This window comes from Talpa occidentalis, unplaced genomic scaffold (genome assembly GCF_014898055.3).
Source record: "Talpa occidentalis isolate TD23 unplaced genomic scaffold, MPIMG_talOcc4v2.1 talOcc4.2, whole genome shotgun sequence".
NCBI classification, from domain to species: domain Eukaryota; kingdom Metazoa; phylum Chordata; class Mammalia; order Eulipotyphla; family Talpidae; genus Talpa; species Talpa occidentalis.
Genome location: NW_023602073.1, coordinates 51,208,946 through 51,235,507, shown reverse-complemented (window position 1 = coordinate 51,235,507; position 26,562 = coordinate 51,208,946). Strand labels below are relative to the sequence as shown.

The 26,562-nt window shown below is 44.7% G+C and overlaps 1 protein-coding gene across 1 annotated transcript in view; it reads right to left on the bottom strand.

The window, feature by feature from the left end:
* Nucleotides 1-26,562, bottom strand: part of LOC119251373 (butyrophilin subfamily 3 member A2-like) — a 56,324-nt gene that overhangs the window by 228 nt on the left and 29,534 nt on the right. The window contains exon 9 of the mRNA XM_054698134.1: nt 1,157-1,356. Coding sequence (XP_054554109.1) covers nt 1,157-1,356 — 200 coding nt within the window. The remainder of the gene's footprint in view (nt 1-1,156; nt 1,357-26,562) is intronic.

Below are 26,562 nucleotides of genomic sequence, written 5' to 3'. Positions count from 1 at the left end.
GCCAGAAGGTTTATTAATTTTCTGACCAGAGACAGACCCAGACCCTGACTAGGCTGTAGAGGGAGGGTCACTCACAAGTCCTAATCACTAGACGGGACATGCCTGCCCCCCTCAGCATGTGCCACACAGGATCATAGACCAGTGGCCCTAGGGGAGCCCACCACCACTCACTCCCTGTTCCATCACTACTGATCAGCATCTTCAGGAGCAGAGAGAACAGACTCTTCTCTGGTGGGGAAGTCAGAGTTGGAATGAGACCAGGATGCAGAAGATTCCAGTGGTCACTACCCCACAGGATCCCACAGTGGGGGAAACAGCACCCAGATCTGGGAGAGCCCATGAGGCAGGGTCCTGTCTCCCACCAGCTACAACTTCCACCCCAGGGAAGGGTCCACATGTCTGTGCTTTGACAAGTAGAGGGAGACCTGAGCACAGGGACAGGAGATCCAGGACCCCTGGAGCATTAACTCACCAGCCAGGTAAGCTGCCTTCCTCTGGTCTGAAAGACAACACAGGAAACAGGTGAGCTAAGAACCAGAATGTCTCCCAGGAAGGGGACACAGAAAGATCAGGAGGGAGAACAGAGCTTACCTAGAATTTCCTGGAGTTCATCTGAAAAAGTTTGAAAAATATATGCATAAACTACCTCCTTAAAAAGAAAATCTGGGCCTCCCCGGTGGCGCAGCGGTTGAGCGCTGGGCTGCAAAGCTGCCCCAGCCTCTGCATCGCAGGTTCCGTCCCCGGCCGCTGGCGAGGGTCCCACATGGTGCAACAGACCTCTCCTGCCGCCCCTGCTCCCCTCAGCAGTGTTTCCTGAGTCTGCCTGTTCTGTTCCCCGCACTGGCTCTGGTGAATTCTCTCACCCTCCCGCACTTCTGACTGTACCCAGTGCTTGTGTAAATAAATAAATTAATCTTAAAAAAAAAAAGAAAAGAAACTCTGTGAGCCTAGAGAATCAACAGAAAAGACCCTCCTCTGTCCTATAAGTTCCACCATCAGACCCATTCAACATCTAAGCTCCACTGTCCTCTCTGGGTCTCCTCAGCCTCCTGAATGGACCTGACTGCAGAGTGGCCTGGGCTCTGACTCTGGTGTCAGCTTGTCCCTCTCAGCATCCACTGCCACATTCACCAGCCTGGCCCCTGTCCTGCCTTACCTGTGTCCTCAGGGTCTCCTCCTTGTTCTGTCTGTCCTCCTCCTTAGCCTGATGTAGGTTCCTCTGTTCCTGCAGCTCCCGCATCCATGTGGAATGTTCTCTCTGGGTGTAGCAGGCAGCCCCCAGGAGCAGTTGCAGCAGCAAGGGCAGACTCACTAGGAAAGCCGGCTTCCAGGGAGAGGCCCAGGGGAAGAAGGACTCTGCAGACAGAGACCCCAAAGAGACCCCATCAGGATACAGCTCAGGCTGTGGACAGCCTCGCAGCCCAGCGCTCAACCGCTGCACCACCAGGGGAGGCCCCATCATCCTTTCTTTTGTTCTAAGGGTTTTATGAAATCTTGTCTGATAGAATGAAATCCCAGGTCAAGGTCTACTTCCTATAGATTCTTATGATGAATTCTCTCAACCTCCCGCACTTCTGACTGTACCCAGTGCTTGTATAAATAAATAAATAAATCTTAAAAAAAAAAGAAAAGAAAAAACAGAGAAGACACAAAGAAATGGGATCATAAATGAAAGAGGAGAAATTATAATAGACATAGAAGAAATTAAAAGAATAATCAGAGATTACCATGAACAGTTATATGCAAATAAGTTCAACAATCTAGAAGACATGGATAAATTTCTAGAATTACACAATCATCCAAAACTAGATAAAGAAGAAATAGAGCACCTAAACAGACCAATTACAAGCAGGAAATTGAAACAGTAACCAAAACCATCCCCAGAAACAAAAGTGCAGGACCAGTTTCACAAAAATTTCTACCAAATATTCAGAAATGAACTAGTGCCTAACTTACACAAACTCTTTCAAAAAAAATTGTAAAGGAAGGAATACTACCAAATACATTCTATGAAGCCAACATGATACCTATACCAAAACCGAACAAGGACAACACACAAAAAAGTAAACTACAAGCAAATCTCTCTAATAAACACTGATGGAAAAAAAAATCCTCAACAAAATCCTAGCCAACAGAATGCAATAATGCATCAGAAAGATAATACAGTGTATGTGGAAAGCTGTGTGGAGATTTCTGGACCTACTAAACATAGAGCTTCCATATGATCCAGCAATTCCACTCCTAGGTATTTACCCAAAGGACACAGAAACATCAATTCCAAAGAACACCTGCACCCCTATGTTTATAGCAGCACTGTTTACAATAGCTAAGCTTTGGGAACAACCCAAATGCCCAAAAATAGATGACTGGATCAAGAAGATGTGGTCCATATATACCATGGAATATTACTCAGCATTCAAAAAAGATAAACACATGCAATTTGCAGCAACATGGATGGCGCTGGAAGGGATCATGCTCAGCGAAATAAGCCAAAAAGAAAAAGAAAAATACCGGATGGTCTCACTCATAGCAGGAATCTAGAAAACTTAAATAAGGGACCAGGAAAATGAATAACTATAAGAAAGTGAAAATCAAAATCAACAAAAAACTATGAACCAGAGACACTTTTAGGGGGGTGGGGGCGGGAGGGGAGGGATTGGGGTCAGAATGGGGGGGCTGCAATTGTATGGGGAATATAACAATAAAATTTATTATTAAAAAAAAAAAAAAAAAAAAGAAAGATAATACAGTGTAAACAAGTGAGATTTATTCCAGGGACACAAGGATGGTTCAACATCTGAAAATCAATTAATGTGATTCCACACATGAACAAAAAAAAAACAAAAATCATATGATGATATCAACAGATGTGGAGAAAACAATCAACAAAGTTCAACATCATTTATGATAAAGGCCCTCAAATTTCTCAGGATAGAAGGAACATACCTTAATGTAATAAAAGCCAAATATATACAACAAACCTCTGTATGTCCTCTCTCACCACAGCTCTTCAATATAATACTGGAGGTCCTAGCCAGAGAAATAAGACAAGAGACAGACATACAAGGAATCCAAATCAGGAAAGAAGGAGTAAAACTATCACTATTTGCAGACGATACGATCATATACATAGAGAACCCCAAAAACTCCTCAGGAAAAACTAATCAAAAATATAGGCCAGTTTAGCTAAATAACAGGATACAAAATCAACACACAAACAGTAGCCTTCCTATATGCAAACATTCAATCTAAAGAAGAAATCAAGAAAATCATCCCTGTTATAATTGAAAAAAAAATCAAATACTTGGGAATAAACCTAACAAAAGAGGTGAAGGACCTATATAAAGATAATTATAAAACATTGTTAAAAGAAATAGAAGCAAACACAAAGAAATGGAAAGACACCTGTTGTCTTGGATTAGAAGAATTAACATTATCAAAATGGCCATCCTTCCAAAAGCAATTAACAGATCAATGCTACTCCAATAAAAATTTCAATGTCATTCTTCAAAGATATAGGACAAATATTGATGAAATTCATGTGGAGCCACAAAAAACCTCAAATAGCAAAAGCTCTCCTGACTAAAAAGAAGGAGAATGGAGGCATCACACTCCCAGACCTCAAACTGGGCATACTAGGCATACTACAAAGCCATAATAATTAAGACAGTATGGTACTGGAACAAAAACAGATAAACAGACAAATGGAACTGAATAAAGTCCCAGAAATAAACCTACATATTTATGGGCAACTAATCTTTGACAAAGGAGTAAAGAATATGTACTGGAACAAGGGCAGTTGGTTAAAAAATTGTGCTTGGAAAACGGGACTGCTACATGCAAAAGAATGAAGCTAGACTACTACCTCACTCCATGCACAAAAACCAACTCAAAATGGATAAAATAATTGGACATAAGACCTGAAACCATAAAATACATAGAAGAAAATATAGGCAAAACACTACATGACATACATCTGAGTAACATCTTTAAAGAGACATCACCCAAAGCAGTGATAGTGAAGACAAAGGTGAACAGCTGGGACTGCATCAAATTAAAGAGCTTTTGCACAGCAAAAGAGACAGTAACCAAAAAAAAAGAGACACCCCACTGATTGGGAGAAAATTTTTGCACACAATACAACTGATAAGGGACTAATCACAAAGATCTACAAATAGCACACACGTCTCAACAAAAACAAATAAAACAATCTCGTCAAAAAATGGGCAGAACAACTCAAGAGACACTTATGCAAAGAGGAAATGCAAATGGCGAACAGGTATATGAAAAGAATGTTCAACATCATTTGAAATCAGGGAAATACAAATCAAAAACACAATAAGATACAGCGAGAATGGCACATATTAAAAAACAGGCAACAGCAAATGTTTGTGAGGATGTGGAGAAAAAGGAACTCTCCTACACTGCTGGTGGGAGTGCAAACTGGTTCAGGTTCAGCCTCTATGGAAAGGTGTGTGGAGATTCTTCAAACTACTAAAAATGGAGCTTCCGTATAACCTAGCAATTCCACTCCTAGGAATCTACACAAAGGACACAGAAACATGAATTCAAAAGGATACCCTATGTTTACTGCAGCACTATTTACAATAGGTAAAACCTGGAAACAACCCAAAAGCACAATAAGAGATAACTTGATCAAGAACATGTGGTACATAGAAAAATGGACTATTTTCAGCAATCAAAAAAGATAAACTTATGCCATTTGCAGCAACATGGATGGAGCAAAATGGATGGATGCTCAGTGAAATAAGCCAGAAAGGAAAAAAAAATAGTGAATGATTTCACTTGTATAGGAATATAAGTTAAACAATTAAAGGATCAGAAAAAAAATCACAATAATAAATAATAATAAAACAAAATTATCAGGCAGCTATAAATCTGAGATATTCTACAAGGGAGTAGGAGCAAGAGGAATCAAAACAAGGGAGAGAAGAGCACAAGGGACTATGGTGATGATTCGCAGATGAATTGGTGCTGGGAATTTCATGGGAACTACACATGAAAGGAGAACGCATACAAGCATATGTTGTATGTCATCCCATGTACATTCTCATCCAAAAAAGTTACAAACCTAGAAATAACCCTAACAATGAAAGTAAAGGATCTGTACAAGGAAAGGTATAAAACACTGTTAAAAGAAAGAGAAGACACAAAGAAATAGAAATATATTCCTGGCTCCTGCTTGCAAGAATCAACAATGTCAAAATTGTGGGATGGGGCAAGAGCATGATGGATTATGGAAGAGGGTATGGGTGCCTGGGGGGTGGAGAGCTACAGTGATGACACCTGAGCAGGGAGACCCTATACTGTACACCTATTTTATTTTTTTTTTTTTTATTTATTTTTTTTTTTTAATTTATTTTTTTTTTTTTAAATCTTTTTATTTTTTATTTTTTTTATAGAGGCATGTTTTATTTATTTATTTTGTTTGTTTGTTTTGTTTTGTTTATACATGCACTGGGTACAGTCAGAAGCGCGGGAGGGTGAGAGAATTCACCAGAGCCAGAGCGGGGAGCAGAGCAGGCAGAAGGACCGAAGTACACTGCTGAGGGGAGCAGCGGGCGGCAGGAGAGGTCTGCGCGCCATGTGGGATCCTCCGCCGGTGGCCGGGGAGCAGCCGGGGATCGAACCGGCGCCGCAGAGGCCGCGGGCAGCTTCGCAACCCAGCGCTCAACCGCTGCGCCACCGGGGAGGCCCTGTACACCTATTTTAAAGGATTTAAAGCAATGGTATTTTGAAAATTCAATAATCAAACAATTAACAATAAATTTTATCATAATAAAAAATGAGCAAAAGGTAATAATTTTAAAGGAGGGGAAACTGCCAGAGGGAAAGATATGTAAGAAAAGAAAGCACAAGACGAGGAGGGAGGGAGAGGAGAGGCAGGGGAGGGCCTCCAGCACTAAGCGAAGACACTTGGGGATAAGACAGTGCTATGGAAACCAGGGGATGTGGGTTTCCCTGGAGAGCCAGGGCTGAGGGCACTTCACAGCACCTCTGTCAGGAGCAGCCTCCTGGATAACATTTGGTTGGACAGAGGCAGAGGGAGAAGAGAAGGGGAGATGGGGGGTAGGGGGAAGCAGAGTCCCTGAGCTGCTCACCTGCAGCCTTGTGAGGAGGGGCTGTGTCTGTTGGGGGGCAGCTGAGGGGGCACAGGGGGTCCTGAGAAGCAGAAGCCTTCACCCTCTGCTGAGACAGGGACAGGAAAGGGGGACCTGTCAGGGAGGAAGCCTGGGTGAGACACCCCAAACTAGCCCCCTCCTTCCTCCCAGATGGCCCAGCCAAACCTGCAGAACCATGTCTCCCCACCCCTGCTGCTGGTGGGTCTCCAGGGAGCTTCTTGGTGGGGAGGATGGGGGCTCCCAGAAGCTAAAACAGACCTAATCCCAGGGACACCCCCATCCACTTCTGCCACCACCACCCTGAGACCACAGGAGGAGCAGCCCCCACTGTTCCTTCGATTCGCAGTCAGGAGGTAGAGAGGTTTACCACTGTGTCTCTGGTGAATCATCCACCCCCCACCTCTGGCCTAGACCCCAGTTCCTCTATGCAAGAAGAAAAAAAAAAGTAGAGGGTTTAAAGAACTTGTGAGAAATGTAAAAGGGAACAAATGAAATAAGGACCCAGCCAAGGTTTTCAGAGCAAGAGGCTCTGAGCTCTGTGTCCACATTACTCTGAAAACCAGGGGCAGCTGCCTGGCTAGCAGCCCCTTAGCTGGGGGGACCAGCTTCAGTTTGCTCCAGACCCCCCTGTTTCCCACTCTCTCCCCAGTGAGCTCCCAGGTTCCCCCACAGGGCCCTGGCTCACAGGGCAGTGTCCCTCTGTCCTGCTGCACTTCCCACTCCCTGCCTGCCCAGGGGCACTCAGACCTGCCCTGCCCACTGCCCTACCCACTCCCCTCATCTTGTCCTCCTGCACACCCCCCGCCACACACACACACTGCTCTCAGGCTTTCTCCTGCCACACTGTCCCCAGGAGACCAGCTTCTGTGGGAGAGAAGCAGCCTCTCCCTCTCCTAACCAGAACCCCCAAGTCTCTTTCCTGCCAGTCAGTTCTCTGGGTTCCTCTTCCAGCTGCTCCTGCATCAGGGGTCACACAGAAGACCCATTGGCACCATGTAGTGCCACAAAGGGCACTGTGCTGGTTCTCTGATTCAAGCAGACTAGGGTAAAGGACAGTCCTGGGGCCCTTGGTGGCTTTCTCTGGCTTTTATCAATCTTTTACATGTAGTGCAGTCACCAGGTAGGTACACAGCAGGCAGGCAGGGGTGCGGGGGGGCCAGGAGGCTGGCTAGCCTCCAAGCTCTGGCAAGTATTCTGGGTTTCTCTGACCTTCTTTCTCCAGTTCTCTCTTGCTTCTCTCTCCTGCTTCTGCTTCTGTTGGAGAGTACCTCAATACTGAAGCCAGGGCCCACAAGAGTAAACACCACAACTGAATGTAAAAATGTAACAAAATCCAGGGGCCCTCCATCAGGCAGGGCAATGCTAATGGCCAGAAGGCAGAAAAGCCTGAAAACCATTTACCCTACAATCCACCCCCTCAGGGTTTTCTGCCATACAATCTATATACAAGTATATACAAGTCTCCCTTGGCAAATAGGAACACTGCAGCCATGGCCCACAAAAGGAAATGGCAATAACACAATACAAAAGAATACAAATGAGTCCAGGTGGGGCACCAACCTAGTGGCAAAAGATGATTATTGGCACCAGCAGGTGATCCAGCACTTCTGCTGCCAAAGGCACTGCTCATTCAAGGGAGGGGAACCACTCACGGCATCTGCCATCACGCACCAGGAGCCATCAGACTTTCTGGCCTTCTCCGGTTGTGGTCTTGGCCACAAGCCTCACACCACATCCACCCCCAGGATGCACTCACTCTTGGATTGGAGATTCTGTCTTTGGGGTAATCTCCCAATCCTCAGAGTTCCTGTCTGCGGTCACTCCAACACTCGGCTTTCATTGCCACCAATGCAACACGCAGGCCCCTGCACTCAGGCCACCCCACTGCACAAGCACATGGGTCGGGGATCTGTGGATACAAGTTCCATATGTGGCCTCTCTTGAGTCCCCTCTTTGGCTGTGGGCTCCACCACAAGCCATGTTCCCCACCCGTCCCCCAAGGATGGGTTCCTCAGCTCCTTACCCTCACTCAACCGTGAACAGGGTGTCACCCACAGGTGATTTTAAGAGACTCGCTGGCCTTCTTTACCATACTCAGGCTGCTTAATAGCCACTCAGGGTTTCCCAATCTCAGCACCCACTTTTGCCTTTCTAAGTTGGTGAGGGCTTCCTCCCTTAGCCAATCTTGTGCTCTTCTCATGCCTGCCCCTTCCTCTACTCTGGCCATTGCCTCTCCAGGCTGTGGCCCTAGAATTGCTGGGCAGTACACAGACTGCTTTTAAACACTGAGGCCCACTGGCCACCCTCAGATTCCCATCTCCTGGGGTGTACAAACAATACCATCCTCCCTCAGGGTCCCCAAAACATAACATTAATGTAAGGTCAAGGCCAAGGCAGAGATGGGGTAGAGGGGGGGAACTTGAAACTGCTGCCAACTGCATCCCAGGAGCCAGCTCTGCCTGGTTTGCATGGGCCCTGATAAGCAGCATTGAAAGAACAACCAGTTCCGAGTGAAAAATCTTCTTTGATAAGTAACATCGACTCTCATTCTCTACCTCCCGCCAAGGCCAGACCCCGCCCTATAAAAGACTGCCCCAATGGGCACGACTTCTCCAACCCCCACAGGATAGGTGAACCTCGCCTGGGAGCGCAACAAATTTTCTACCTGTGAGAAACTTAGCCTGGATTTTTTCTTTTTTTTTTCTTTTTCAAAAGATTTATTTATTTATTTATACAAGCACTGGGTACAGTCAGAAGTGTGGGAGGGTGAAAGGATTCACCAGAGCCAGAGCGGGGAACAGAACAGGCAGACTGACAAAATACACTGCTGAGGGGAGCAGCGGGCAGCAGGAGAGGAACCGCTGTGCCACCAGGGGAGGTCTGCTTTTCTTTTCTTACTGCACCAATCCTTTCAATTAACCTGCCGAAGTTCCTCTGCCTTCTGCCAGAATGGACAGTCCAAGTCCATCCCTTGTTCCTTGTGTCAGCTCTGGTGAGCTCCCAATCGTGGTCCTTTCTTCCCTGACAATTCTGCTGCCTCAGGGGTCGTGGGCTGGTCCTCACAGGCCATCTCCTCCTCCACTCGAGGTCTCATCCTGCAGCCCCTGGACCTTGACCACCTCCTGTGCTCCTGCAGCATCTTTAGCTCTTCCTGCAGCTCTTGCACTTTGGTTATCACCTGTTCTGCCATGGCATGTCCAGTGTTGTCACAGGCAAACACAGTCTGCCACTCCTCAGTCCCTCCTGAGGTATTTGGAGAGCTCCATACCTGTCTGCATGCAATCATTCTGCCGACTTATGTCAATTGTAATGGCAGTACAGGGACAGAGCTGGTTTCTTCATGATTTGAGCAGAGCGGGTAAAGGAGAGTCCTGGAGCCCTCAGTGGCTTTCCCAGGCTTTTATTGAGCTTTTGCATGTAGTGCAGCAACCAGGCACATGGCAGGCAGGGGAGCCGGGGGGCTAAGGGGCCAGGAGGCCAGAAGGCCTCCAAGGCCTTGGCAAGTCTTCACTCTGGCCTCTCTGGAGTTCTCTCTGTTCTCACCTGCTTCTGTCTCCTGCTTCTGCTTCTCTTGAAGAATATCTCCACAATGAAGGGCCTACAAGAGTAAACAACACAACTGAATATAACAAAATCCAGGGGCCCTCCATCAGGCAATGCTAATGGAGAGAAGGCAGAAAAGCCTGAAAAACATTTATCCTACACACCAGAACCTTCTAGTTCACACACACACGGGTCCAAGTGGTCCTCTGATCCCCTCACCATGCCCCCTCTATCCCTCCTCCTCTGAGGTGGCCCCTCCCTTGACTAAAGTGCAGGAGGGCAGAGGAGACACCCCAATACTGACACAGACTGTCCCTCCCCAAGGGGACCTGCCCCCTGGTCCTGGGCCTACCCTTCCACTCCTCATGCAGGATGAGGCCTCCTGCCCTGGGGCTGCTCTCAGTAGGGGACACTCCTCCCCTGGAACAGGGTGACCTCTGGCTTCCCAGGTCAACTGATGAGAGGCCAGGGCTCCACCTCCTGGTACAGGGGTCAGCTGCTCCTCCCCTTTCCACACAAGAGAGGGACAGCCTCAGTGGGGATAAGTGGAGCCCACATGTAAGAACCTTCCCCAAGGATGTGCTGGGGGTGGAGGTGGGAAGAGTCTTCCAGAACCTTCCAGGGCCCGACCTCCCAGGTCACAGAGGGGAGAGTGCTCAGGGTTCAAATGCCCCCAAGGAGCTGCTGTGCCCCAGGAGCAGCTGCAGAGAGCTTGGCCACACCTTCCCAGAGCCCCTTTGGGACAGAGGCATCTCTCCACCACCCCCTATGTGGGGGAAGGTAACCCAAAGATAGGTAGTCTCTATAGACTTAGTCACCTAAAATAGAGAAATAGAAAAATGGTCAAAGGAGAACCTGGGTGAGACCAGCAGGGAACCATCTGTGGGAAAGATCTAGTTTTTTTTAAAAATTGGTTGAAATGACTCTTGACTTGATTTATAAAAACTACCTATGTTATCCTGCTCCTCTTGAAACTATAACTAGGTAGTCGCAGACAGAGACGCTACTACACCATGGAATCAGCAGGCACCCGTGGATGTGGAAGGAGGAGTGGGGACAGGGAACCAGGAGACGTGGTTCCAGCCCAGCCCCTCAGCTCAGCTGCTAGAACAGGTGCCTGAGCCACCCCCTCCCCCCATGGGGGTCTCAAATGTTTTAAACATGTACCAAAGGAGACTAATAGCATAATAAATGACAGCTTAGGAGCACCCACTCACCCTTCTCCCAGCCTCACCTAGTCACTCCCACCCACGGCCCTACCCTGGACTGCGTGAAGCAAACCCCAGAGTCACGTCATCTCATCTCTCAACAGCCTGTCTCCTGCCACCTCACACGTAAGCAAGCCTCCCTTATGACACCACCATTCAGTGGCTGCTTGGAGAGGAAGCTTGGAAGGAGCGGAAGCTTGGAAGGACGGGAGCAGAAGAGCCAGACAAGGCCACAGAGGGAAGCCCCCTCAGTTCTGTCTGCACCCTGCTGCTGAGACCAGATGTGGGTGTTTGAGGTGGGAATGGAAAGGAGCTGGTGGTGGAGAATTTATTCTGAAGGCAGAAGAGACTGGAATGACTGGTGACTGGGTGCGGGTGCGGGAGGAAGAGAAGAGTGACCCCAGATGACCTGCCTCAGCCAGGGGACAGTGGCTTTGCCAGGCTTGGGGGAGCAGGGAGAAGTTGGTGGAGGAAAAGGAAGAATTTGGACTGAGCCAAATTTTGAACTGAGCCAAGAATTTGGTCTGACTTCCCTGTGGACACAGCAGAGAATGGGTCTGGGTCTCAGGAGATCAGCTTCTTCCAGGACCTTCCCAACCACCTCCCATCACATTCAGAGTCGTACTTGTTACAACTGGATCCTCTCCCAGATGGGGCCATCTGGAGGGCAGAGACCATTTAGCACAGATTCTCCTAATGCCCAAAGCTGGGTCAGGCTCAGAGGCCCCATGAGGGCCTCAGTGGGCGACCACTGACCCATCACGGTGCCAGGCTGGGCCCAAATGCATGAGCCACACCCAGCCTCCCCCTGAGCCCCGCTGGGACTGGAGTGTTTATCTCTGGCCCAAACACAGGACCTGGGAGCAGACCAGCGCAGCCCAGGGGTAGGCCAGCTCTGGTCTTGTAACAGGGTGGTCCCAGGAAAGGGGAGGTTCCCTGCCCCACTCAAGGGAGGGTGGAGATGAGCAGGGAGAGAAGAAGCTGCAGAGGAGACTGAGGAATGAAGGAAGCGGGATGGAGCCAGAAGGAAACCTGGAGGAGGCACATGGAGCCTAGAGACACATGAAGAAACTGCGCTTGTCTTTTGGTCGTGGACTGGGTGACACAGATGTGGGTGAGACCCGTGGGGAGGTGACAATGGCAGCTTTTATCTTGATGTTGATTTTGCTCTTTTCCTTCCAGGTTTGTCTGGTTGTTTCTGACCCTTTTCTGTGGGTCCCCACTGGAAGATGCTTTGGACTTGTGGCAGGCTTTGGGGCCTTGTTCTGGGCCGATCCCATATGGATGGACTTTTACCCACGAGGGGACGGGTAACTTTGGGTGCTTCATTTAGAAACCAGACTCTTTGCCTTTCCTGTATTGTTTCCTAGTTTTATTAAAGTTCCTTCCTATTAAAGTCTCCTATGTTTTGTGTTGATGCGGCAGATGGCAGAACCCATTTAGAATAGGCAGGTTTGCAGGGTTTGGGCTGCCCCTTTCCCTGTCCTATAACAGTCTCACCACCATCACTGCCTTCTCTGCCCACTGCAGCCTCCCCTTCCTGCCTTAGGGCTCAGCCAGGCCCCTCTGACCCTCCCTAAGTCTGCCTCTTAACCACCCCTGCACAACCCCCTTCACATGTCCTGAAGCCCCCACCAAACTTCACCTCCCTCCCTACCCTAACTCTCAGCCCTCCCATCCCTCACCCACCCAGGCCCTTTGAGCTCCAGCAGCCACTACTTCTTCCCATCTCAGCCCCCTCCACTGCCTGGGGCTCCCCCAATGCTGAGAGAACATGGCCACCCACTAGAAACTCACCCACATCCCTCTCTGATGCGTAAGAGTTCAGTCAAGTTTGACAAGAAACACAGAAAAAAGAAAATACACAGAGCCCTCAGAGAGTGAGGGTCTCCCATTTCATGTAATACAACACACACACACACCCCTGCACCCCTAAACCAGAACAGTTTCTTCTCCACCTACCCCTACATTCTTACCGCCAGGGAGTCCCTATGTAGTGCCAGGAAGGCACAGAGCTGGTTCTCTATGATCAGAGTAGAGGGGTAAAGGAGAGTCCTGGAGTCTTTGGTGGCTTTCTCAGGTTTTTACTGAGCTTTTACATGTAGTACAGCAACCAGGTACACAGCAGGCAGGGGTACAGGGGTGGGGGGAGGGGTGAGAGGTAGGAGGCCGGTAGGTCTCCAGCCCCTGCAAATCTTCACTGTTTCCTGGGCTCTCTAGCTTTCTCTCTCCCTTCTTCTGCTTCTCTTGTCGAATATAAAGAGAAGCCATGGCCCAGAGAAGTAAACAAAACAACTGAAAATAACAGTGTAACAAAATGGAGGTGCCTGCCATCAGGCAAGCAATCCTAATGGCCAAGGGCATACATACCCTATTAGAAGGTTAGAAGACTCAATGTTCACATTCACTAACTGGCAGGCATTTATTGACAGCCTGCTGTATGCATATGGGGAAGAGGGGCTATCTCACAATCTGGACTCATCAGGACACAGGTTAAAGCAGAGAAAATCAGAGTCTAGTGGAATAGAACCTCAGACACACCCAGGGGAGCAGGAGGGAGGGGAGCAGAGGCTGCTCCTGGCAGAGGTGCTGAGAAGCACCCCCAGCTCCAGCCCTGACTCCCCAGGGAACCTCTCATTCCTGGAACAAGCTGCACCTGCTGCTCAGCCCCTGCCCTGAGAGCCTCTTCCTGCTGAGGAGACCTTGACACAGGAGGGGCCTTGGCTGGGGTGGGGGGCGGCTCAAGGCTGAAACCCAAGGGGGAGGGGAGCACACAGATGAAACTTCCTCTAGTATCTGCTGAGAGCAGCCCAGGCCTGAGTGAGGAGAGTGTCCCCCATGGAGACCCCATCTTTGCCCAGCCCTGTGAGGCAGAAGGGGAGATGGGGGTCAGGGGGCTGCAGGTTCTTCTGAGCTGCTCCCCTGCAGCCTTGTGAGGAGGGGCTGTGTCCATGGGGAGAGCAGTTGAGGAGGCACAGAGGGTGCTGAGGAGCAGGAGACTTCACCCCCTGATGAGACAGGAATGGACAGGAAAGGAGGGGCCTGTTTCTGAGGGAGGCTGGGGAGACATTCCACCCCCTCCTTTCTCCACAGGGGCCTCCTGCTCCAAACCCAATAAGCAGCTGCATCAAGAGCCTCTGTTGTGATGGTGTAGGGTAAATGGTTTTTCAGGCTTTTCTGCACTCCCACTATTAGGATTGCCCTGCCTGATGGGGCACTTGCAGTTGTTACATTATTGCCAACTGTCTTGTTTACTTCTGTGGGCCATGGGAGGAGTATTGAGATATTCACCAAGAGAAGCAGGAGAGAGAAGGGGAGAAAGAAAGCTAGAAGAGAGAGAGGAGCCCAGAGTGAAGACCTGCTGGGGCCTTGGAGGCCTCCTGGCCTCCTGGCCCTGGCACTGCTGCCTGCTGTGTACCTGGTTGCTGTAATGCATGTAAAGCTCAATAAAAGCCTGAGACAGCCACCGAGAGCTCCAGGACTGTCCTTTACCCATCATAGATAACCTGCTCCGTGCCTATCCAGCCTCTACAATTGGCATAGTCGGCAGGGTGTTCCGATGCAGACGGGTCTGGAGCCCTCAGAAGACCTCAGGAGGGATTGAGGAGCAGACTATGTTTTCCTGTGACAACACTAGATATGCCATGGCAGCGCAGGTGGTGACCAAAGACCAGGAGCTGTGGAAAGAGCTAAAGACGCTGCAGGAGCAGAGGAGGTGGACAAGGTACCGGACCTGCGGTACCTCAAGTGGAGGAGGAAATGGCCTGCAAGGACCAGCCCATGATCCCTGAGGCAGCAGAATCGTCTGGGAAGAAAGGGCCACAATTTGGAGCTCGCTCAGTGCTGATGCAGGAAAAGACTGATGGACTTGGACTGACAATCCTGCCAAAAGGCGGAGCAACTTTGGCGGGGTAATGTTTTGGGGACCCTGGGGGAGGATGGTATTGTTTGTACACTGCAGGAGATGGGAATCTGGGGGTAGCCAGATTCTGGCCTTGATGGCCAGAAGCAGCCTGTGTACTGCCTAGCAGCGAGGCAGAGGAAAAAAGCCATCTTAGAAAGGCAAAAGCTGGTGCTGAGATTAGGAAGCCCTGAGCACCTATTAAACAGCCTAAGTAAGTTAAAGAAGGCCAGCAAGTCTCTTAAAATCACTGGTGGATAATGTCCTGCTCATGGTTGTGTGAAAGTGAGTTGTTGAGGAACCAGCCCTTAGGATCAGGTGGGGAACATGGCTTGTGGTGAAGCCCACACCCAAGAGAGGCCACATGTGGAGCTTGTATCCACAGATCCCCGACCCATGTGCTTGTGCAGTGGGTTGGCCTGAATGCGGGGGTCTGCGTGTCGCATTGGTGGCTATGAAACCCAGTGTTGGAGAGACCACAGACAGGAACCCTGAGGATTGGGCGATTACCCCCAAAGGACAGAATTGCCATCCAAGAGTGAGTGCATCCTGGGGTAGATGTTGTGTGGCTTGTGTCCAAGACCACAGCCAGATTGTTACCCCCTTTTATGAGCAGTGCCTTCACAGATAACTGGTGGATCATCTATTGGTGCCAATAATCTTTTGCCACTAGGTTGGTGCCCTGCCTGAATTATTTGTGTTCTGTTATATTTTCTTTTGTGGGCAATAGCTGCAGTGTATATATTTGTTTTTGTTTTTGTTTTTTTTTAAAGATTTGTTTATTTATTTTATACAAGAACCAGGGTACAGGCCAGATGTGCAGGAGGGTGAAAGGAACAGAACAGGTGGGGAACAGAACAGGCAGACTGATGAAACATACTGCTGAGGGGAGCAGTGGATGTGACAGGAGAGGTCTGCCTGTGGTGTATATATTTGTTAAGGGAAAATTGTGTATATGTAGATTGTATAGCAGAAACCCTGAGGGAGTGGATTGTAGGGTAAATGGTTTTCAGGCTTTTCTGCCCTTCCACCATTAGGATTGCCCTGCCTGATGGGGTACCTGCAGTTGTTACATTGTTGTCAATTGTCTTGTTTACTTATGTGGGCCATGGAGGGGTATTCAGATAGTCACCAAGAGAAGCAGGAGAGAGGCAGGAGAGAGAAGGGGAGAAAGAAAGCTAGGAGAGAGAGAGAGAAGCCCAGAATGAAGACTTGCTGGGGGCTTGGGCTGGCCTCCTGCCCCACCCCCCCCACCCCTGCATGCCCTGTACCTGGTTGCTGTAATGCATGTAAAGCTCAACAAAAGCCTGAGAGAGCTACCGACTCTCCTTATCCATCTGCCGAATCATAGATAACCTGCTCAGTGCCTATCCAGCCTCTACAGATTGGTCCTTAAGGACGGTCTCCCAGATCACACAGCAGCCATGACACAAGGGAGGATGGAGAGAGGGAGGGATGAGGGACAGAGAGATGGACCATCACAAACAAACACAGGGGGATGGGGAAGGGGACTCCATCCCTAGAGCAGCCCCTGTGTCTGCAGATCCAAAGTCCCAGAAGGGTCCCTACCCCTGGGGCTGCTGAGTCTCCTGGTTAAAGGGCTTCACCTACCTGGGAGGGTGGGAGCTCCCAAAGTTAAAACAGTCCTATATAGGTTTTCCGGAAGCAGCTCCAGCAAACTGTGGTGTCGGGGTCCCTGCAGGAAAAGATGGTGTCCACAACTTGAGGGAAAAGGAATGGGGAATGAGGAGGGGAACAGTGAGGAGACACAGACACTTGATCAGGGTGCAAGAATCTCCTGCTGAGAGTCTCAGCAGTCCTTTATTTATACATCTTGAGCAAGCCCTGGGAGTACATAAGGAAGTGCTGTCAAGTGGTAAAAAAAGACTAACAATCATGACATTTTTCTTTCAAACCGGGACCTGTGACCCCTTGCTGAGGTGATAATAGCCATTTCACTTAGTTCTAAAGGTAAATGCAGTTACCACACAAAATGTCCACTAACAGCCATTTATCTTCCACTGCCCAGTAATCATTCTGTTAATGCTAAAAATCAGTAAAACAACAAAACACTTCTATGACTAAAACTTAACTCCTTTATAACTGCTAAATTACTAATTAATCAACATTTATAAAATTCCTAGATCTTAAACATTAAAAAACAATCACCTTATATATTGGTAATCAAATCCAATTACTGCTAAAATTAAAAAACTTCTTATTCATATAACTAATCTATTCTAATTTAATAAAAGTAGTAAATTATTAAAAGGAATTAAAAAAAACAAAGAATCTCAGTGCCACATAAGTTGCACTGACCATTTTCTAGCCCCAACTTTTATTTATTTAATTATTTTTTGATATTTTATTTTATATAATTTTACATAATTTTTCATCTTTGTACAATGTATACATTTTCATTTTGGATATATATTCCCATACAATTGCACCCCCACCTTATTTTGACTCTAGTTCTTCCTCTCCTGCCCCCTCCTTCCCCCCATAGTGTGTCTATGGTTTATAGTTGCTTGTTGATTTTGATTATTACTTTGCATTGATTAGTCTTTTTCCTTGTCTCTTATTTAGTTTTTCTAAATTTCTGCTATGAGTGAGGCCATCCGGTATTTTTCTTTTTCTTTCTGACTTATTTCGCTAAGCATGATCCCTTCTAGCTCCATCCATGTTGCTGCAAACTGCATGTGTTTATCTTTTTTCATTGCTAAGTAATATTCCATTGTGTATATGTACCACATCTTCTTGATCCAGTCATCTGTTTTTGGACATTTGGACTGTCTCCATAGCTTCGCTATTGTAAACAGTGCTGCTATAAACATAGGGGTGCAGGTGCCCTTTGGAATTATTGTTTCTGTGTCATTTGGGTAAATACCTAGGAGTGGAATTGCTGGATCATGTGGAAGCTCTATGTTTAGTAGGTCAAGAAATCTCCACACAACTCTCCATAGTGGTTGGACCAGTTTGCACTCCCACCAACAGTGCAGGAGAGTTCTTTTTCTCCACATCCTCGCCAACATTTGTTGTTGCTAGTTTTTTTTTTTTTTTTTTTATGAAGTGAAAAGTATTAATTTATTTTAAATTCACAAGAATTTTTTCTGGGTCAAGATGTCAAAGTAAGCACAAACTTGCAGACATGCAAAGCACAGCAATGTATACACACATCACACATGCACATAGCACACACATGCACACAATGATATATACATGTCACAAGTTCATGTACAGCAATATGAGTGCAAAAGGAGCAACCCATACAAACATCACACATTCACACACAGTGCGCAATATACACAATTCGAGTGCTAGTTTTTTTAATATGTGCCATTCTCACTGGTGTGAGATGGTATCTCATTGTAGTTTTGATTTGCATTTCCCTGATGACAAGTGATGTTGAACATTTTTTCATATGCCTATTGGCCATTTGCATTTCCTCTTCAGAGAAGTTACTTTTTAGCTCTTCTGCCCATTTTTTAAAAGATTTATTTATTTATTTATTTGTTTATTTATTTACTTACTTACTTCTTTATTTATTTATTTATACATGCACTGGGTACAGTCAGAAGCACGGGAGGGTGAGAGAATTCACCAGAGCCAGAGCGGGCAGCAGAGCAGGCAGAAGGACTGAAGTTCACTGCTGAGGGGAGCAGCGGGTGGCAGGAGAGGTCTGTGCGCCATGTGGGACCCTCCTCCAGTGGCCGAGGAGCAGCCGGGGATTGAACCACCGCTGCAGAAGCTGCTGGCAGCTTCGCAACCCAGTGCTCAACCGCTGCGCCACCTGGGAGGCCCTGCCCATTTTTGACTGGATTATTTTCTTTGTTTTGTTGGGTCTCATCAGCTCTTTGTAGATTTTTGGGAGCAGTCCTTTATCATTAGTGTTGTGTGCAAAATGTTCTCTCAGTTGGTGGGGTTTCTCTTTGTTTTCATTTTTGTCTCTTTTGTTGTGCAAAAGCTCCTTAATTTGATGTAGTCCCAGCTGTTTATCTTTGCCTTCACTATCACTGCTTTGGGTGTGGTGTCTGTAAAGATGTCTTTGATGTGCATGTCATGTAGTGTTTCACCTATATTTCTTTCTATGTATTTTATGGTTTCAGGCCTTATGTCCAGTTCTTTAATCCATTTTGAGTTGGTTTTGTGCATGGTGTTAGGTAGTGGTCAAGCTACTTTTGCATGTAGCGACCCAGTTTTCCCAGCACCAATTTTTGAACAAACTTTCTTTGCTCCAGTGCATATTCTTTGCTCCTTTGTCAAAGATTAGTTGACCATAATTCTGTGGGTTTATTTCTGGATTTTCTACTGGATTCCTTTAGTCTGTGTGTCTGTTCTTGTTCCAATACGAGGCAGTTTTGATGATTATGGCTTTGTAGTATAGGATGAAGTCTGGGAGTGTGATGCCTCCATTCCCTGTTTGTTTTGATTTTTCCAGGAGAGCTTTGGCTATTTGAGTTTCTGGTGATTCCATATGAATTTCATCAATAATTGTTCTATTTCTTTGAAGAATGTCATTGAAATTTTTATTGGATTAGCATTGAATCTGTATATTGTTTTTGGTAGGATGGCCATTTTAATAATGTTTATTCTTCCAATCCATGAGCAGGAGATGTCTTTCCATTTCTTTGAATCTTCTTCTATTTCTTTTAACAGTTTATAGTTTTCTTTGTATAGGTCCTTTACCTCTTTTGTTAGATTTATTCTCACTATTTGATTTTTTTTGTTTCGATAATAAAAGGATTTTTTTTTTAAATTCTTCTTCTTCAGATTTATTGTTTGTGTATAGGAAGGCTACTGACTTTTGCGCATTGATTTTGTATCCTGCCACTTTGCTAAACTGATTGATTAGTTGAATTAGTTTTTGTGGAGTTTTTTGGGGCTCTCTATGTATATTATCTTATCATCTGCAAATAGTAAGAGTTTGACTTCTTCCTTCACTATTTGGATTCCTTGTATGTCTTTCCCTTGTCTTATTGTTCTGGCTAGGACTTCCAGTATTGTATTGAAAAGTAGTGGTGAGAGTGGACATCCTTGTCTTGTTCCAAATCTTAATGGAAATGCTTTCAGCTTTTTGCCATTGAGAACGAAACTGGGTGTTGGCTTGTCGTACATGGCCTTTATGATGTTGAGGTATGTTCCTTGTATCCCAAGAATTTCAAGGGCTTTTATCATGAATGGTGTGCACTTTGTTGAAAGCTTTCTCAGCATCTATTGATATTATCATATGGTTTTTATATTTCTTTTTGTGATGTGTTGGATAATGTTGATTGATTTTCAGATGTTGAACCATCCTTGTGTCCCTGGAATGAATCCTACTTGGTCGTGGTGAATTATCTTATGGATACATTGTTGGATTCTGTTAACTAAAATTTTATTGAGGATTTTTGCATCTGTTCATTAGGAGATTGGCCTGTAGTTTTTTTTTTTGTGTGCTGTCCTTGTTCGGTTTGGTATTAGTGTATTGTTGGCTTCATAGAATTCATAGAACATGTTTGGTATTCTCCTTCAAATTTTTGGAAGAGTTTGTGAAGGATAGGCACTAATTTGTTTCTGAATATTTGGTAGAATTCATTTATAAATCCATCAGGTCCTGGGCTTCTGTTTTTGGGGAGGTTTTGATTACCATTTCAATTTGTTGCTTGTAATTGGTCTGTTTAGGTGTTCTATTCTTCTTTATCTAGTTTTGGGTGATTGTAGAGTTATAGGAATTTGTCCATCTCCTCTAGATGAACTTGTTTCCATATAACTGTTCATAGTAGTTACTGATTATTCTTTTGATTTCTGCTGTGTCTGTTGTGATTTCTCCTCTTTCATTTATGATCCTGTTTATTTGGGCTTTCTCCCATTTTTCCTTTGTGAGCCTGGCTAGGGTTTGTCTATTTTATTTATTTTCAAAGAACCAGCTTTTGGTTCATTGATCCATTCATCTTTTGGATTGTTTTTTAGTTTCAATTTCATTTATTTCTGCTTTAGTTTTTATATTTATTTTCTTCTACTGGTTTTGGTTTTTTTTTTTTGTTGTTCTTCTAGTTCTTTGAGCTTTGAGATTAGGTTGTTTCTTTGAGTTCTTTCTTGTTTCTTGATGTGAGCCTCTATTGCTATATATTTTCCTCTTATTACTGCTTTTGCTGCATCCCATACATTTAGGAAATTGGCATCCTCCTTGTCATTCTATTCAAAGAATTTTTTAATTTCATCTTTGGTCCCCTTGTTAGTCCAATGGTCTTCTAGTCCGTGGTTTTCAATCTCCATGAGGTAGTAGAGATCCTTGCTTTCTTTTTTATGGTTTATTTGTAATTTGATGCCTCCATGGTCAGAAAAGATGGTTGGTATGATTTCAATCTTGGTGTATCTGTTGTTTGTCTTGTGTTGCAGTATGTGATCAATCCTGGAGAATGACCGATGTGCACTTGAGAAAAATGTGTACTCAGATATTTTTGGTTTAGTGGTTCTATAGATGTCTGTTAAGCCCAAGCGCTCTAGATCCTTATTTAGAGTTTTAGTGTCTTTACTTATTTTTTGTCTCTTTGATCTACCCATTGTTGATAGTGGTATGTTGAAGTCTCCTACTAGATATGTTTTGTCTGATGTCTGATATATTTTGGGGCTCCTTCATTGGTGAGTAGATGTTAATGAGTGTTTTTTTTTTTTCAGATTTATTTTATTTAAGAATTGTTATTGAGATTTAATAGACATATAACATTTTGTAAAAATAAATTTTATTTTATATTCCCAATACAATTGCAATCCCCTTATTTGACCCCAAGCCCTCCCTCCCCCCCCCCATAGAGTGTCTCTTGTTCATAGATTTTTGTTGATTTTGATATTTTCTTTCTTATAGTTATTCTTTTTCCTGGTCCCTTATTTAAGTTTTCTAGATTCCTGTTATGAATGAGACCATCCGGTATTTTTCTTTTTCTTTCTGGCTTATTTCGCTGAGCATGATCCCTTCCAGCGCCATCCATGTTGCTGCAAATTGTATGTATTTATCTTTTTTGAATGCTGAGTAATATGCCATGGTGTATATGTACCACATCTTCTTGATCCAGTCATCTATTTTGGGCATTTGGGTTGTTTCCAAAGCTTAGGTATTGTAAACAGTGCTGCTATAAACATAGGGGTGCAGGTGCTCTTTGGAATTGATGTTTCTGTGTCCTTTGGGTAAATACCTAGGAGTGGAATTGCTGGATCATGTGGAAGCTCTATGTTTAGTAGGTCCAGAAATCTCCACACAGCTCTCCACAGTGGTGGGACCAGTTTGCACTCCCACCAACAGTGCAGGAGAGTTCCTTTTTTCTCCACATGCTCTCCAACATTTCTTGTTGCTAGTTTTTTTAATATGTGCAACTCTTACTGGTGTGACATGGTATCTCATGGTAGTTTTGATTTGCATTTCCCTGATGACAAGTGATGTTGAACATTTTTTCATATGTCTGTTGGCCATTTGCATTTCCTCTTCAGAGAAGTTCTTTTTAGCTCTTCTGCCCATTTTTTGACTGGATTATTTTCTTTGTTTGTGCTGAGTCTCATCATCTCTTTGTAGATTTTTGTGATCAGTCCTTTATCATTAGTGTTGTGTGCAAAAATGTTCTCCCAGTCGGTGGGGTTTCCTCTTTGTTTTTGTTATTGTCTCTTTTGCTGTGCAGAAGCTCTTTAATTTGATGTCGTCCCAGCTGTTTATCTTTGCCTTCACTATCACTACTTTGGGTGATGTGTCTGTAAAGATGTCTTTGATGTGCAAATCCCGTAGTGTTTCGCCTATATTTCCTTCTATGTATTTTATGGTTTCAGGTATTATGTCTAGTTCTTTAATCCATTTTGAGTTGGTTCTTGTGCATGGTGTGAGGTAGTAGTCAAGCTTCATTCTTTTGCATGTAGCGACCCAGTTTTCCTAGCACCATTTATTGAACAAACTTTCTTTGCTCCATGCATATTCTTTGCTCCTTTGTCAAAGATTAGTTGACCATAAATCTGTGGGTTTATTTCTGGATTTTATATTTGATTCCATTGTTCTGTGTGTCTGTTCTTGTTCCATTACCAGGCAGTTTTGATGATTATGGCTTTGTAGTATAGTTTGAAGTCTGGAGTGTGATGCCTCCATTCCCTTCTTTTTTTTTTTTTTTAAGGAGAGCTTTGGCTATTCGGGGTTTTTGGTGATTCCATATGAATTTCATCAATAATTGTTCTATTTCTTTGAAGAATGTCATTGAAATTTTTATTGGAATAGCATTGAATCTGTATATTGCTTTTGGTAGGATGGCCATTTTGATAAAGTTTATTTTTCCAATCCATGAGCAGTGGATGTCTTTCCATTTCTTTGTGTCTTCTTATATTTCTTTTAACAGTGTTTTATAGTTTTCTTTCTATAGGTCCTTTGTTAGGTCCTTTCTATAGGTCTTTTGTTAGATTTATTCCCAAGTATTTGATTTTTTTTTGCTTCAATAATAAAAGGGATTTTTTTTTATTTCTTCTTCTTCAGATTGATTGTTTGTGTATAGGAAGGCTACTGACTTTTGCGCATTGATTTTTGTATCCTGCCACTTTACTGAACTGATTGATGAGTTGAATTAGTTTTCTGTGGAGTTTTTGAGGTTCTCTATATATATTATCATATCATCTGCAAATAGTAAGAGTTTGACTTCTTCCTTCCCTATTTGGATTCCTTGTATGTCTTTCTCCTGTCTTAATGCTCTGGCTAGGACTTCCAGTATTGTATTGAAAAGCAGTGGTGAGAGTGGACATCCTTGTCTTGTTCCAGGTCTTAATGGAAATGCTTTCAACTTTTCAACATTGAGAATGATACTGGCTGTTGGCTTGTCATAGATGGCCTTTATGATGTTGAGGTATGTTCCTTGTATCCCAAGAATTTCAAGGGCTTTTATCATGAATGGGTGTTGCACTTTGTCGAAAGCTTTCTCAGCATCCATTGATATAATCATATGGTTTTTATATTTCTTTTTGTTGATGTGTTGGATAACGTTAATTGATTTTCAGATGTTGAACCATCCTTGTGTCCCTTGCATGAATCTTACTTGGTCATGGAGAATTATCTTATGGCTACTTTGTTGGATTCTGATAGCTAAAATTTTATTGAGGATTGTTGCATCAGTGTTCATTAAGGAGATTGGCCTGTAGTTTTCCTTTTTTGTGTTGTCCTTGTTCTGTTTTGGTAATAGTGTGATGTTGGCTTCATAGAACATGTTGGTATTGTCCCTTCCTTCTCAATTTTTAGAAGAGTTTGTGAAGGATAGGCACTAATTCGTTTCTGAATATTTGGTAGAATTCATTTGTAAATCCATCAGGTCCTGGGCTTTTGTTTTTTTTGGAGGTTTTTGATCACCATTGCGATTCCATTGCTTGTAATTGGTCTGTTTAGTGTTCTACTTCTTCTTTATCTAGCTTTGGGTGATTGTAGAGTTGTAGGAAATTGTCCATCTCCTCTAGGTTGTTGAACTTCTTTCCATGTAACTGTTCATAATAGTTACTGATTATTCTTTTGATTTCTGCTGTGTCCATTGTGATTTCTCCTTTTTCATTTATGATCCTGTTTATTTGTGATTTCTCCCTTTTTCCTTTGTGAGCCTGGCTAGGAGTTTGTCTATTTTATTGATTTTTTCAAAGAACCAGCTCTTGGTTTCATTGATCTTTTGGATTTTTTTTTAGTTTCAATTTCATTTATTTCTGCTTTGGTTTATTATTTCTTTTCTTCCACTGGTTTTGAGGTTTTTTGTTGTCTTTTTCTAGATCTTTGAGCTTCGAGATTAGGTTGTAGGATTGTTTTCCATCCTTTGACTTTGAGCCTATTTTTATCTTTTGTAGCTAAATGTGTTTCCTGGAGACAGCAAAGGTTGGGTTTTGTTTCTTAATCCAGGCTGCAACTCTGTGTCTTTTTATTGAAGAGTTTAGTCCATTTACATTTAGAGTTAGTATTGATATGTTAGCATCTGTATTTGCCATTGTGTTTGTCTTTCCTTTGATTTTATTTATTTATTCTTTTAATAACTTTCTTTGGCCTTCTTTTGTTGTTATTCGTCCCTCTGAGGTTCTGGCTTTAGGATTCCTTGTAGTATTTTTGGAGTGGGGGTTTAGTCGCAATGAAATTCCGGAGTTTCTCTTTGTCTGGGAAGGTCCATATTCTTTCTTCATGGAGGAAAGAGAGCTTTGCGGGATAGAATATTCTTGGTTGGCATCTGTTTTCTTGAAGTCTGTTGACTATGTCCCTCCACTCTCTCCTTGCCCGTAGTGTTTCTTCAGAGAAGTCTGATGTCAGCCTGATTGGTTTTCCTTTGAATGTTATCTGTTTCTTCCCTCTTGTCAGCTTCATTATTTTTTCCTTGTCCTGGATTCTTGGGAGCTTTACTATTATTGACTTTGAGCCTATTTTTATCTTTTGTAGCTAAATGTGTTTCCTGGAGACAGCAAAAGGTTGGGTTTTGTTTCTTAATCCAGGCTGCAACTCTGTGTCTTTTTATTGAAGAGTTTAGTCCATTTACATTTAGAGTTAATATTGATATGTTAGCATCTGTATTTGCCATTATGTCTTGCTGTGTTTTTCCTTTCGTCATGGAAGTTTGGTGTTCTTCTTGCTTCTTGTATATCAATTTTCAGCTCCTTCTTCGCATTTGGGAAGTTCTCTTCAATTATCTCCTGGAATATTTTTCTCTGTTCCTACATCTCTCTCCTCTCCTTCTGGAATTCCTATAACTCTTATATTTCCTTTCCTCATGGAGTCAGATAGTTCCCGAAGTCTTTCTTCATTCTTTTTCCTTCGTACTTCTCTTTCCTTTTCTGTTTTGGTTCTTTTTATTTCTGTGTCTTCAAGAGTACTTATTCGTTCTTCCATTTCATCTATTCTGCTTTCATTGCTTTTCCCAGAGTTCTTTAATTCCTCCATTAATTCTTTGATCTCCTGCATTTCTTTTATTTCCCTCTTTAGGGACTCTATTTCCTTCTTCTGATCTATCACTTTTTTAATCATGGCAATTTTAAATTCTCTTTCTGGAAGGCTCAGAAGTTCTTCCAAGTTGCTGTCGTTGCAATCTGGGGAGTGGTTTTCTTTTTGTGGTGTGCTTCTTTCCTGAGGAGTTGTTAGGTTGCGTGTGGTTCTTCTACTCCCTACTGTCTGTTTTCTAATTTGTCGTATGCGTTGGGACACTGTGTTGCTCGGACTGACTGGCATCTTGGGTGAACTTCTCCGCTTCCCTCTGGCTCTTCCAGGAGCCATCTCTGTCTTCTGGGGGAGCTTTCTGCTGGTTTTAGGCGGTTTTTACTGAAGAAATGTCCCTGTTCTAAAATGGCGAAGCGGGATGCAGTCCCTGTGCCTCCGGTTTCAGGCACACTCTTCTGCGCCCCCGGTCTGCCCCGGACGTGGGTGCCTGCTCCCTCTGTGGGCTCAGACTGCTGGTCGGAAGGGGCCTGGCGTGGGGTGGGCTAACTTCCCGGCTGGCCACTGGGTCCTCCAGAAGCCTTCTGCCCTTTTTAAGCAGTCTTAAGAAATTTCCTGTTCTATGGGGTGTTAGTGACTTTTTTTCCCTGGTCGCTAGGTGGCGCCAGAGATCTCTCCTATTGTCCTTGGGGGGCTGTTTTTCGCCCCCCCCCCCACCCCGTGGGACAGGGAACAGAGCGGGAATGGTAGGGTAAACCTCAACAGCTTTGGGGTGCTGTGTCTGCCTTGTGCCCCACCGTCGTGGAGAACCCACGCCCCTAATTTCGAGCCCCGGGTCTCAGTTCAAAGCCCTCAGGTCCAGGACGCGGGCTGTAGCCC